The 13321-nt window shown below is 38.3% G+C and overlaps 1 protein-coding gene across 1 annotated transcript in view; it reads right to left on the bottom strand.

Moving 5' to 3' along the window:
* Positions 1-6922: 6922 nt before the first annotated feature.
* Positions 6923-13321, bottom strand: part of NDUFS1 (NADH:ubiquinone oxidoreductase core subunit S1) — a 14739-nt gene continuing 8340 nt past the window's right edge. Inside the window, 7 exon segments of the mRNA XM_005415915.2 lie at positions 6923-7711; positions 7988-8060; positions 8248-8382; positions 9101-9276; positions 9843-9997; positions 11540-11700; positions 12184-12380. Coding sequence (XP_005415972.1) covers positions 7620-7711; positions 7988-8060; positions 8248-8382; positions 9101-9276; positions 9843-9997; positions 11540-11700; positions 12184-12380 — 989 coding nt within the window. The 3' untranslated portion in view covers positions 6923-7619.

A 13321-nucleotide genomic window follows, 5' to 3' on the forward strand; every position in this document is an offset into this window, starting at 1 on the left:
TCTGTACAAAGTGATTTAATGTATTAACCATTGTGTTGAACAAGAGAATTGCTACTTTCAGCTTAATTCAGTAGTTCAGTATAATTCAACTACAGTTCAAGTTCATTGGGCTATTTAGATGGTTTTTGTGTTTTAGGAAGAGAGGGCACACCATGAACAATTAATCTATGCCACATCTCTCTGTGGTACTCTTAAGAATATCTGTACAGCACACTTAGTATCTCAGAACTGTATTTTTAAAATGGGATGCAGGTAATTCAACGTTTTAGAGAAATAGCTATGAATGCACTCGAGAAGCTGAGCACAGAAACAATATTAAACCTTTTCTTGGGCTTATGTGTTTGACTTTGCAGATACTGACTTTTATCAGATTACTTGCCTGCCTAAATTTAAACATGCATCATGGTAGCATTACACATTTTGGTGACATCCTAAGATCAATTTGATGTGTTTAATTGTGAAGCCAGAAGCTTAATGCCAAGCAGAATGAGAAACATTCTGAATCTGGAAGTTTGGAATAGGAAAACTTGAAATGGAATACTTCTGGTATCTTGTACAAAAAAAAAAAATTCAATCTTTTTAAGGAAGAGAAAGCAAAGAGGAAAAATTTGCCAGATCTTGGTTGTGTGGACTATTATATAATCATTCAACAGAGAAATTAAAAATTTGTACTTCATGGATGGATAAATTTATTTAACAAAACTTTATTTACCTGAGAGTAATTTGCTTTTCACTAACTTACTCAGAGATGCAAATACTATCTTAATTTGCTGAAAATAAAATGTTACATGGTAAGAAGCTAAAGGAGCAGTCTGCTAGCTTTAGTAATGTAGAATGAAATTATTTTTTAAAAAATATTTGCTTATTTTTATGGACAAGCCTCTTAGGCTGGGACATACATTATTTTGATGGGTAGAGCAGTGCTCTGAAATTACACTGGAGGACAAACTGGATTCTGAAACTTCTGTACAAGGACAATGTGTAAACCCAAAGCACTAAAGGTCCCCTGTACAACATTCAGAATTGTATTCTGGAACTTCCATTCTTCAGAACGGGTCTGTCTGCCTTGATTTAAATCAGTCTCATCCCTGGACCAACTGCTCCATCCAGTAAACTTATTGTACACTTGAGCACAGAGTGGTCAGAGAACATTAATGTTCTGTAAATCACACGTTCTGGCTAATGAGGCATTCTGTGCTGATGTGTCTCGCTTGTGTTAGTAGTGAGACAGGGCAGTGATGCAGTGAATAAGCTTTGTGAGTCTAATAAAGCAATGAAATAGCTGCTTTAGGTTGTACACCAGTTACTGCAGGAGGCTGCATCAAGAAATGAACCTTGACTCTCTCCCAAGGTTGTCTTGAGGTCTGAGTGCAGACCTCAAGAATTTCTGGAGCATGACTTAAACTCTGTGCATGTGATGAAGACTCTCAGGTTCTCCACAAATAGTGTTACCATGTCGGCATCTTGGTATTATTTCTTGAAAGACACATACTGAAGAAACAGTTCCAATGTCTTCAAATGCTTGCTAAAGGGATTAGCAATTTATTTAAAATGCAAGGTAATGCTGTGAAGGGGAAGAACAACTCTAAGTGTATAGCTGTTAATTCAAGATTTTCTTATCTGAAGAGCCACATTTGTATAGAAGATCTTGTCTTTAGGCATTTAAAGACTGAAAAGGGTGAGAAATTAAATAAAACCCAAAGTTATGATACATTCTTCTAAGCAATGTCTTGAGCAGCTGTGATGTGGTATTAGTTTGTGTAGTAGTGGCAAGTTCTGGGGTCAAGCTAACCATTAAATCCCAGCATATTAACATTTTTGAAAAATGTTTATTCTTATTTTCACCAATTCTTTAACAGGAAAATTTTATAGCAATGGCTGTCTCTTGCATATCTGGGTTTCAGTTACTCTGCTGCAGTTGTATGTATTTGATAACCAGCATGCTTTTTGCCACTTTTCCAAACCACAGAGTCCTTATGTGAAAAACATTGTCCATGATCTGAGGATTTTTCTCTAGGAAATATACCCAAATTATGGCATAAATTGAGCTTCTTAAACCAGCTGCTAAACTCCTTCAAACCTGTGCTTTAGTGCACTCCTGTGTGGCAGATAGCACAGATGAAACTATAGGACAAGCCCTATATACAACAGAGGAACTTTGCTTTACTTTGTTTAAAGCCCCAAATGCTAGCAAGGCAACACGACGTACACGACTAACCTTGTTTTCCTGAGTGTTAGGGGCTTCATTAAAGCTTTTTTCAGCAATGGGAATTTTGCTGTGGGTTTCAGTAGGAGTATAACTGAAGAAGTATTTAACCAATTGGGAACAGATGTATGCTAGCTATTACATGATAATATAATTAATTGATAGTGAACTGTACTGAAAATAGTAATTAACTAAGACTTCACTAATCTGTTCTTCATTATCAATGTGTATTTTAATCTGCATTAAATAAATGGTATTGTCTTCCTAAAGCTCAGCAAAGACAAAACAGTAAGACTGTTAATTGTGGGAAGGTTGTCCAGAGTATGTTGGGCATCTGTGGAGACCTCTTTAAATAGAGGACAAATTAATGGAATAAGCTGTCCCAGCAGAATGCTCTAATACCATCCCATTTTACTGGGAAGCCCTCTGTTAATTCAAAGTATACTATTGTATTTTTACTATCTGCATCTGTCTATTGATATTTCATTAACTGTAATTGTAGTGGTTAAGAAGCTCCACACTTTATCACCAGTCCTCTCTGCTATTAGTCCAGTTATTCATTTACTTTCAGGTTGCAGAGGGTCTTGGTCACCACTGCAGGATGGAAAGATGAGAATTCCTGCTCTGGACCAAATCAATGGTCTCTTAAGTCTTCTGAGAGTAGCTTCCAACAAAGGTGTGAAATATCCTGTGATGGATAATTGAGAAGTAAAGGGTATGCAGGACAAGATTTTTCTAAAATAGTTGGAGCTGAGCTAACATCAAAGCAAAGGCTTAATTAGTGTCTAGGGTCAAGGGATTCGAGTGGATTTTGAAAGGTTTTTGTTACACAAAGTTTTTTGCTCTTAGTATGTTTCTTTTTGATACATGGTTCTCATCTCTGATCCATTTCAAACATAAACACAGGTGTACAGATGATGACAAGAAGAAATAAAACTATTTCTTTGAAATATTAGTTAATTATATTCAAAATTCAGCATTGGCTGAGTGAGAAGATGTCTCTACTACCTCTTATGCCTCTAAATCTCAGCAGGCTTCTCAGCATTAAGCACTGTGAATAGATGTGCACATGTAGCTGGAGGAAACAATTATTAACAGTGTTTAGCATAGCAGGCTTTGCTGATTGTGGAATCACTAATTTTGTTTGAATTACAAGGCTTTATATATGTTATTTATGTCTCTCTGGGCCATTTTTCTGTGGTCCTGAGCTATGGAGAGTTGGAGTAACCTGGGTACTTTCGGACACTTCACTGACATCATTCCATCAACTAACATGTTACTGTAAAGCGTCTTTTGGATAAAACCTTACACAACAGAAAGGACCATGACTTGTATAAGCCCACACACACAGTGAAGGATTTGGTGTTCATTTCTGAACTAAGTTTTCCTTGTATCTCTCTGTAAGCTTCAGTATTCTGTTCACAGAAGTACTTGTGCCCATTTGGCATTTTATGAAAAGCAATAATAATAATAATAATCTGTTAACAATTAATAAATTGAAAATTGTGTGTTGTTTTTGGCTTTCGTTTTTTGTGGGGTTTTTTTGTTGTTGTTGTTGTTGTTGTTGTTTTTAAATAGGAATTTTAAAACTTCTCAGGTAATTCTAGAACTTACATATTTTGACGTTTTGTGGGGTTCTTGTATTCCTTATAAAAAGCTTACTGCTGTTGTTAGGGAAGTCCTTAGCTTTTAGCCACTCTCCAGAATTCCCCATTTAATTTTTTCCCATTCTGGTAGTCACCATGAAGTCCTCTTCTATTTGCTTCTCTTGCTTTCTTTGTTAGTCCTGTCAGTGCCTTGAGAGAGTCATCTTCCAACTCTTCAGCACTGAAGGTGATTTCAACTTACTGCATATTTGAAGGACAACACAACAAATTATTAGGAGACTGTCTTGTTTTGGGAGAGGATGTTTTGGCTTAGCCATTGTTTGGAGTATTTTATGAGGAGCAGGGTTGTGGGGACAGAGATGAAGGTATGTTACCTTTTCCCTTTGGATTAAGGTTTATGCCAGTCTGCCATGCTGCTTTTCCTTTAGAGCTATGACCCTGAGCTATTTTTCTATTGATTTCAACATTAAAATACAGCATATCCTCCAATCAAGCATGTAGCAGACTGTCTTGCAAGAATCTCATCAGCCTCAGAAGAGGCACTGATCCAAAATCTTGTACTTTTTGGGGAAATGCTACAGACACCTTCTTTATTGCCTTGAGCTATGCTTCAAAATACATTAAAAAATAAGTCAGTTCCAGCTATTTTTATGACTGGCCTAATTTTGCTGGACATGTCAGAGTCTTGCTGAGGACATGCCTGTTTGACTTGAATTCTGTTATGTTTCTTTTTATTGAAGCAGCTCACTACACTGCCCAGGGTTTTAAGCACTCTCCCCTTGGAACTACAGGGATGCACCCATGGGATTCTGGTGCTTTCAGTAAGGTGGCTATTGAACAGGGTTTGGGTTTTGTTTTTTGGAGTTTTTGTTTGATTGGTTTTTGTTGTTTTTGTTTGGTTTGAAGTCAAGCTTTAGACTTAGATGCTTAAATCTGCCTGCAGTTATAGTTTCTCTTTAATCTGACTGCACCTGGCCTAAACTTGCTTGAAAGTGTAACTGCATAGTACGGTCTTACCTTGAATTAACACACCCTTTGCCTTCTCTACTCCCCACATGCACCTGCTGAAGACAAGACTACAAAAAGGCAAAGTCATGCTTAGGGTTAATAGATTGCACACAAGAGCCTTGTTTACACCAGGCTGTGCTCATAGAGGAGGATACTTAATGACCACCCCCATCCATCTCTCTCCAGACACATTGCTGTTCTTGGCAGGCTGTACAGGCAGGAGTGCACAGGAGCAGGGAGATGAAGGCTACTGCACCTGAAGGTAGCTGGCGATACACCCGCTGAGTTCTGCCAGTTGGCCACCAGGTGGAAGCAGGGCTGCACTCGGGGAATTGCAGCTCCTCCTGGGCTGCGCTCAGCTCCAAAACAAAGCCCCTGCCCACCCCAGCAGAGTCGGGATAAAGGCACCCACTAGCCTCGCATGTGGAGTGAGCTGCATCAGCACACTGACTCAGGCAGTGTTATCACCTGGCTGCTCAGCCCTTACCATAACACCAGGAACAACAGAGTGTGGTTATCTCCCACCATCCCAGCTCTTCATCACCACTTTTTCATCATTCTCTAACCTGAGGCTGCAGCTTCAGGACCAGCAAGTAGCAGCACTGTCTGTAAACTTTTTCTCTTAAATAAACAGAGGTAAGTTGTGTGAATAGCCCTGTTCCTGTAACTTTTGTTCAAATACTTTGCCCAGCCTATGTCACTTCCCTGCCTATGCAGATCCCTATTATGCTTTTGTCACTGGGTAAAAGTCCTCATGTGCACCAACTGTCCAGCCACCAGAGCAAACAGAAGGGATAAGGCTATGCTCTAAACTCAGGGGTTAACAATGCTAATTTAGATTTCTTTTTCCTATCTAGTTTCCAACAGTCAGTTATAGAGAGCCTTATTGCTATTACCAAGTTTGGCTGAAAAATTCTGTACTTGACTACTTAGATGGGAAAGACAGTAGAAACAGGACAGAGTGCACCACATGTACTTCCTCCCCTTCTTGTCTTTCTTGATAAAGGCTGGACAGTTTTTGAACAGAAACAAGAATCTACTATACATTCTAATTGAAGGACGTAGAGCTGTCAAACCAAAAACCATGCCAGAGCTCCCAAAGTAATGCTACAACATTTAAGGGGAAAATAATCTAAAGCTTTTGAACCTTTGTAAGTTCTGAAGTGATAACTGACTTGTTGCACAGCTGAAGTTACTCCTCTGTGTTTGTACAACATGGGGGTGCGGGGGGGGTGAAAAAAAGGGTTTTCATCTTAGGAGCCTGAGAACCAAATGTTTTTCTGAATACAGGATTCAGCTACACCCTTTCTTCCTATTTTTGGCATACATCACACACATTTTTCTTTTGCTCTGTGCCAATAAACCCCTGCTCCTGCTAAGGGGGTTAGCAGGGACAGGAGGAAGGTTTCATGCTGTACTTGAGCCTGTGAACTGCCACATTAAAACCAGAGTGCATCTCCCTCACTGCCTCACTAACATGCATAGCAGTACCTCAGTAAAATGAACAGTTACCCTTTGCTGTACCACCATGAGAACTGACCCTGTCCCTGTTGGTAACTGGAGATGGCAGGCTGAGTAAAACCATGTCCAACATTGAACACTTAACTTGTGTGAGGACACTGTGATATACCAGGATAACCAGGAAGAGTCTTCTTCCTGGGCAAAAGGAAAGCAGTGTTTTAAAAAGTTCGGTGTTTGTTACTGAAAAATTTTAAGCATGGAAGAAAAAAGGAATTTTATAAAACTAAGACTTCCACAGCAGTACCCCCACACACTCAGTATTATTCTACACTGAAAAGTGTAGCTTTTCCTCATGCAAAATTAACACTTTTTTTTTTCAAACAATACAGTTGGAAATGATGGCTTTATGATACTGTTCCCATTTTCAGAATTCCTGGAAGAAGTACACTGAACTTTAGTAGCCAGTTGAAAAGGAAGTTATCCTTCTTCCAAATTTACATTAACCAGCATAATACAGAGGAGAGAGTCACTGTTGTGAAGTTATTCTAGAGCATAAAAAACTCCCAACCACCCAACCAAAAAATACCACACACAACCCCTTCCCCCACTTTGCTATATAAAGATCAATGCACAGAGAAACTATTCTGAGAATTTTTTTCTGTATTTGAACTGGTATAAAGGGCTTTAGTCTTTCTGCTAATTTTTAAAGCAGTTCAGTATGAGGAAGCTGTGTGAAGGCTGCTTTTTTTTCGACATCAAAATGATTTGTATTTCCTCCAAGAGTAGTCTCAACTGAAACTAAATGAAGAAACACACAAGTATCCAGAGCAGAGATAGGTCTGAACATTGGCATAAACCAGGTATGAGGGACAACTTGCTTTAAAAGTACATTACAAAAAAAGGCATGTTCACATTCTGACCAGGGTTTAATATTAACATACCTGGATACTCTGGAAGGAAGTTACAATCTAGTATTTTTGCCATGATAACCCCTTCCTAGAAAATCAAGATTTACTGAGTTGCTTACTGAATTCTTTTCATGGAAGAAGCATGAGCTATATGAATTACACAGGTAATGGGGTGGCTTGGTATTTATAATTTATTTGTATACAATCATCATGTACCCTGCCTCTGGGTACAGTAAGTTGAGTGCTGCATGTTCCCTCAGACACAACAGTCCTACAGTATGATGGGGTTATTTGAAGCGATGAAAATGTGAATGAAGGAAGAAAAAAAAATACAACAGCCTGTCAAACAGATTTTGGAAAAAATATATCAGTCACAGCAGTTAACTGCAACAAAAACCTAGAAGGTGGTGGTGGAAGTCTGATTAGTCTCTAGCAGATGGATGGCTCTTCTACTGCATGGGCACCTTCAACAACAGCTTTCACACACTTGGCCATTGTTTGCGATGCTCTACTGATGGAATCTGTAAAAAAAAATCCAAATATGTCAGTGCACAGACACAATACAAAATAAATTTAGTACAAGACTGGATACAAAGAGGATAAATAAAATCACTTAGTTGAAAATACAGTCTGTCGTTTATGTAAATTCCAAATAATTTTACTGGAAAATTTTGTTTCTTCAAAAGACTCAAATCCTATGTATGTTAATGGAAAGCTTTAAACAAATCATAAGAACCTTACTGTAAAGCTAAGTAAAATGTTCTGATTTCAGAATGGAAAGACCACACTATACATACCTGTCATATAGAAGTCTTTTATTGTGAGCTGAGGTGGAACAAGAGGATCAGCAAGAAGCTGCTGCTTTGCTAACTGTGGTAAGAAAGGAAAAGAAAGTCATCTGTATGATAGGAGCTTGTTACCAAAGCATTTGTTTAGTAAATTCTGCATTCAGTGCATTCAGTGTAGGTCAAAAAAATGCAAGATATGAAGATTTTTCAAAAAGGCATTATGCTTTATAACAGCACTAAATCATCCAAGGTGCTTCAGTTTTGCTTACCTTTGCCAACTCATTTGCTTGGATGAAGTAGTTTGCTTCTTCCACATCATCATATCGAACCAGATTGGGCGATACTTCTTCTAAACGCTTCCGTATTTCATCAAGGTTCTCGTAAGGCAAGGTCAGACCAGCCAACTGAGAGATTCACAGAAAGAAATGCCATCAACTCTAGGGATTTAACTCACAGTGGTTTAGATTTCCAATCTATTAACATCTCTAAAGTAAAATAAGGAAAAGTCTGCACTCCTGAAAACACAGGCAGTTATGCACAAACTGAAGCAAAGCCAGTGTTCTGTTGGACCTCTGATGCCTACATAGCCAACACTTCCCCCTGTTAAAAACCAGGCTATCCTGTTTGCTATACAAAGGATAAAAACAAAAGGAAGTACTTGTCTCCTTCTATACTTCCACTTTCCTTAGCTTACCACCAAATGAGATAAAAGTTGATGCAATTATCAATGTATCTTGTTCCCTCTAAGTAGTGAGCATATATTTGACCTCATCTAATGATACCAGATCCTGGTCTATGCTGTTTTCTTTCTAAAAAGCAAGAAACTGCATGCTCCCACCAGCTTCTTCTAAAGCACTTCACAAAGACCTGTAAAATTTGAAAAGCTTCACCCATTATGCATTCCAACAGCATACAGCAGCTGCAGCATTAGAACTATCTTCAAAAGGGAAACAGTATGATTTAACTCACAGAATTAACCTAGGATTCAATACAGAACATTACTTCTCAAAAGTATGTGTTTTCCTGAAAAGCTACCTTTTTTTAGATGGGAAAATGTTTACAAAAAGGAACTTAACCTCTCAGTATACTTTTATTAGAAACAGCTTATGACAGCAACAGTACCTCAGAGACAGCTCTAATAATTTTCCAGTCTTCCCTTGCCATCCCAGGAGGTGTTACTGCTACTCTTGTCTGCTGGGCCCGACCTTCAGTATTCACATATGTGGCTGCTTTTTCCGTATATGCTGCTCCTGGGAGAATAATATCAGCCATGGGAGCTCCCACATCCCCATGATGCCCTAAATACATAGAAAGAGGAAACAGTACACAACCATGAGACAGACGTAAGTCAAAATAAAAAGAAATGCTTTACTATGACAGAATTTACCAGAAAAAAAAGGATTTTCTAAGTTTTGCTTAGCCAGTAATCTGAAGCCCATGAGGCTGGCTGCTCTGAGGTCTTACTTGGCTAATACTCTGGGGAGAATGAATGGACTACAAGCAGGAGTAAATGGTACTTCAGTCACTACAGTCACTCACATTTGGGAGGTTCTTGGAACAAGGATTCTTAGATTAATGTAAGACCATGTTTTGGTATGATAGAACAGCTGGAATCTAATGCTGTTTTGTCTGCCAGGCCTGAGGCTATGTTTCAGAAGCCCTATACTGGTTTATATTCCCTTATTACTCATCAATAGTTTCCCATCTTTACCTAAGAAATAGATAACCAGTATCTCAGTTATGTGTTAGAAGTTCCCTTTCCTGGCAGAAAACAAAAATTCCTAAAAGGGATTTATGCCACTGTTTATGCTTTTTCTCCAACTATGAAGATAGCAGCATTTCTTAATTTACATCTACTAATTACCTTGATAGATGATAAAACAGTACTCTGGCAAGTCTTGACGTGTTATAGCACCTGCATCTGCTCCCAAGAGATACAATACTTTGGGAGCACTTTTCCTAATTGCCTCCACTCCTGGTTTGAAACCCAGGTCCAAAGCAGCGACTTGGCTTGCAACCCTGTAGGAAAAAATACATCATGACTTTAAGTAATTTCAGAATTCTCCCTCTCCCATCAAAACAGACCTAACTTCTTTTTCTGACTAAATATTTTGAAGCGATGTAAGAGGTTCCTAATAGTAACAAGACAAACATGAAGCTCAAAGGCAGCTGAAATTTTTGACAGACTATCGAGTTAATTTTGCATTTTGACAACCTGACACTATTTAAAGTTTTCACAAGGAATCTCACCTATTTCAGATGGGATAGCAAAAATAAAGGCAGATATTGAAAGTTGGGACCATAGTGGCAGACAGCTTGCTGCTGAAGCTTGATGCTCCAGATGACATTTCAGCTATGAATGGAACTCATCAGGCCTTTAATTCAGGGCACTCATGTGCAACATGAAAGACTGGGGCCATCACCTACTCAAAATCACCAAAGACTTTAGGCCACTATTTCATCACTATTCATTTATTCACACATAAAAATACTTTTAAAAGAATGAACTAATAATTCCATTTTCTTGCAGTCTTCCTTTTCCAAAGCAATAGTTTTGCATAATCCTCCATAATCAGGTGCCAGTCTTATTTAAAAGAAAAAAGATTCTCTCTAAAGTACAGACCTTCCAATGTAACTCATTTAGTCTGACACAGTCAGACATAGAGGTTTCAATAAGTTAGGTTGCTTTTTACCCTTAAGGTTGAATGGATGGTGCACCAGAAGTATGGAAATCAATATGAAAGACTGCCAAACCACACTTGTATCATGAGTGTTCTTTAACTCATCATTATTTTGGTACTAAATATTTCAGTTTCAGCAGCAGAATGTTCAAGTTTCTTTCAGAGGCCCAAGCCCTGCTCTAACTATACTATTTTTACGTCAGCGAGGCAGCTGCTTTTGGCTGAAGAAATTTTTTGAGTCTACAGAATTGAGAGCCATTACATTTGGTGAAATAATTTTTCCTTTACAGAGATGGTCAATTTGACAGAATTTTAGAAAGGGAGTGGTGAAGGACTGTTCAAAGAGAAGCGTGTCTATTAAAAGGAGTAATATCCTAACAAACTGAAAAGCTAAGATTAAAAGCTCTCAAATGGAAATCTTTGAAGCATTTCTGTTAACTATTCAGTTGAGAAGCTGCACAGTAAAAGGAATATTAAAAACCCAAACAAAGAAACCATATTATTTAAATATTCTTGCCATTTTGTTTTTCTTCCTCTAGATAAAATGCAGTCATTCAGCAAGCGACACTGGTCTGCTGTGCATCCAACTGTGGTAGATGATATTAAGCCCTCTTGTATTCCATGTCTAAATCAAAACCTTAAATTCTACATTTGAATACCATAAATTAATAAAAACTCATGTAAAGCCAGGTCAAGGAACCCATTTTTACTAAGAAGTTTTTGCTAGCTTGTATTTCTATTTCTGGTTTTTACATTCCCTGCAGGTTTTAACCCGAAAGGCTGCTTATGTGTACACAAAGCAATCTCTACACATACATTGTGATAACCTGTGCAGCCCAATGTGCAAGCAAGCTGCTCCCAAAGAAGTTTTTAAGCAAACCTGTGTAGGATGTTCATGACTTTCCAATCAGCACCAGCGGTGCTTGTGGCCCTGCTGTTCTGTGCAATGGTGGAAACAGCAGCGAGGATCGCAGCTCCATCACTGCGCTGCAGGGCTGTGCTGCCCACCACCACCATTGGCTTTTTGGCATTGTTGAGGACCTGTGCAAGCCAACAACCAGAAATTCATTCCACAGCTACAAAGACAATTCTTGGGACAGATAATGTAATAAATCCCCGATTCCTTCATAAGTGTTCCATGTAAACCTACGGTTCCAAAATCGCCATTACTTCATTTAGAGATAAAGCCAAGAGAAACTGCAGTAAGCAGGAAACTACCTTGTCAGTACACAACTGTACACTCAATAACCACACATTTAAGTGGAAACAGCACCTGGAACAGCCTGTTTTATGTCAAGAAATATCCCAGGAGTTTCCTGCACTGCAAAGTTTTACACACCTGAATATATTACACAGTTTATACATACTTCGTGCACACTAATCATTACTTCATCTCTGCATTTGATTAAAAGCAAATAACCCCATCTACAGGATGGTACTTTTCTTCAAATCTGTCTCTAGGGAATTCAGATTATTACTCAATACCTGTGGAATTTACCAGTCACACTCTTAAGTTCTGGGTACCTTGGAGAAGGCATGCTTGCCAGAAGCAATCTCCTGAAGTATCTGTGGGGACTCTCCCAGATGTTCATATCTGTAGGTCAGATCCACAGGAGAGCCGACAAGGGCCACTTGCAAGTCATTGTGAAGCCAGCTAAAAATACAACAGACATTTTATAAAAAGTAAAGAAATACAGAGTTTTACCCAACCAAAGCCATAATTAGAACTTCAGCAGTAACATAAAATAGGATTGCGAAGGAATTTAAATGGCATTCATTGTTTTGGTAAGATGCAGTTTAGCTTTATTCTGGCTGTTAAGCAAGCCTCTAGGTTTTTTAGAAAGATTATTTCTCTAGATATATTCCAGAAAAAGTACAGCAACACACCTTACGTGACAAGTTCATATCTCAATTCCCTCCTCCCCCCAAGCTTCTGCCAATTCAGTTTTAGAAATCCACTTATTTCTTGGATAAACACAGAAAAATTTAGCTGGTTAGAATTTTTTTTTTTTGCAGCTTCTCATGGCACAGACTTATAAAAGTAAATGAAAATACACATTCAAAAGTCTCACTGCATTTCCTCCTTTCAAAATTTCAATGCCATTACTGTTTAAAATCATGTACTTTCAAAGATCCCAGCATTAAGAAGGACAGAGCTTTTATACACCTCATTTGCCTCGTACTGGCATATCTTATTAAAATTGAATTAGCTATGTTCAAAAGTTTGGTAAAGTCACACTACTTGGAAAAGAAAATGTTAAACTGGAATTATGGCTTCTAAACTCAGCACATCTGATTTGTTACAGTGCAAAAAGCAATAAACTGATGCTGAAAATAAATCTTTAAGGAATATGCTTTTACAGACTTCTATAAAACAGAAAACCGGAGGTGTCTGTGTAATGTAACAAAGGAATAAATGTCTGAGTAGATGAACTTAATGTAAAATGTCGAAGTGAGAATGAACTAGCTCTACACTACAGGGTACTACTCTTTTTCCACACATAAATCACCATTCCCTTTACTAAAAGGTGAACTAAATCCAATGATCCCATCTGAATGAATGCTCTCAAGTTACTGCCTGCAGCTCCAGCTGAGCACCGTATCAAATCCAGATGGATTCAGGTGCTTATTCACCAGCAAGGAACACAAACCTCTTTCTCAT

This window comes from Geospiza fortis, unplaced genomic scaffold (genome assembly GCF_000277835.1).
Source record: "Geospiza fortis unplaced genomic scaffold, GeoFor_1.0 scaffold112, whole genome shotgun sequence".
In the NCBI taxonomy this organism is placed as follows: domain Eukaryota; kingdom Metazoa; phylum Chordata; class Aves; order Passeriformes; family Thraupidae; genus Geospiza; species Geospiza fortis.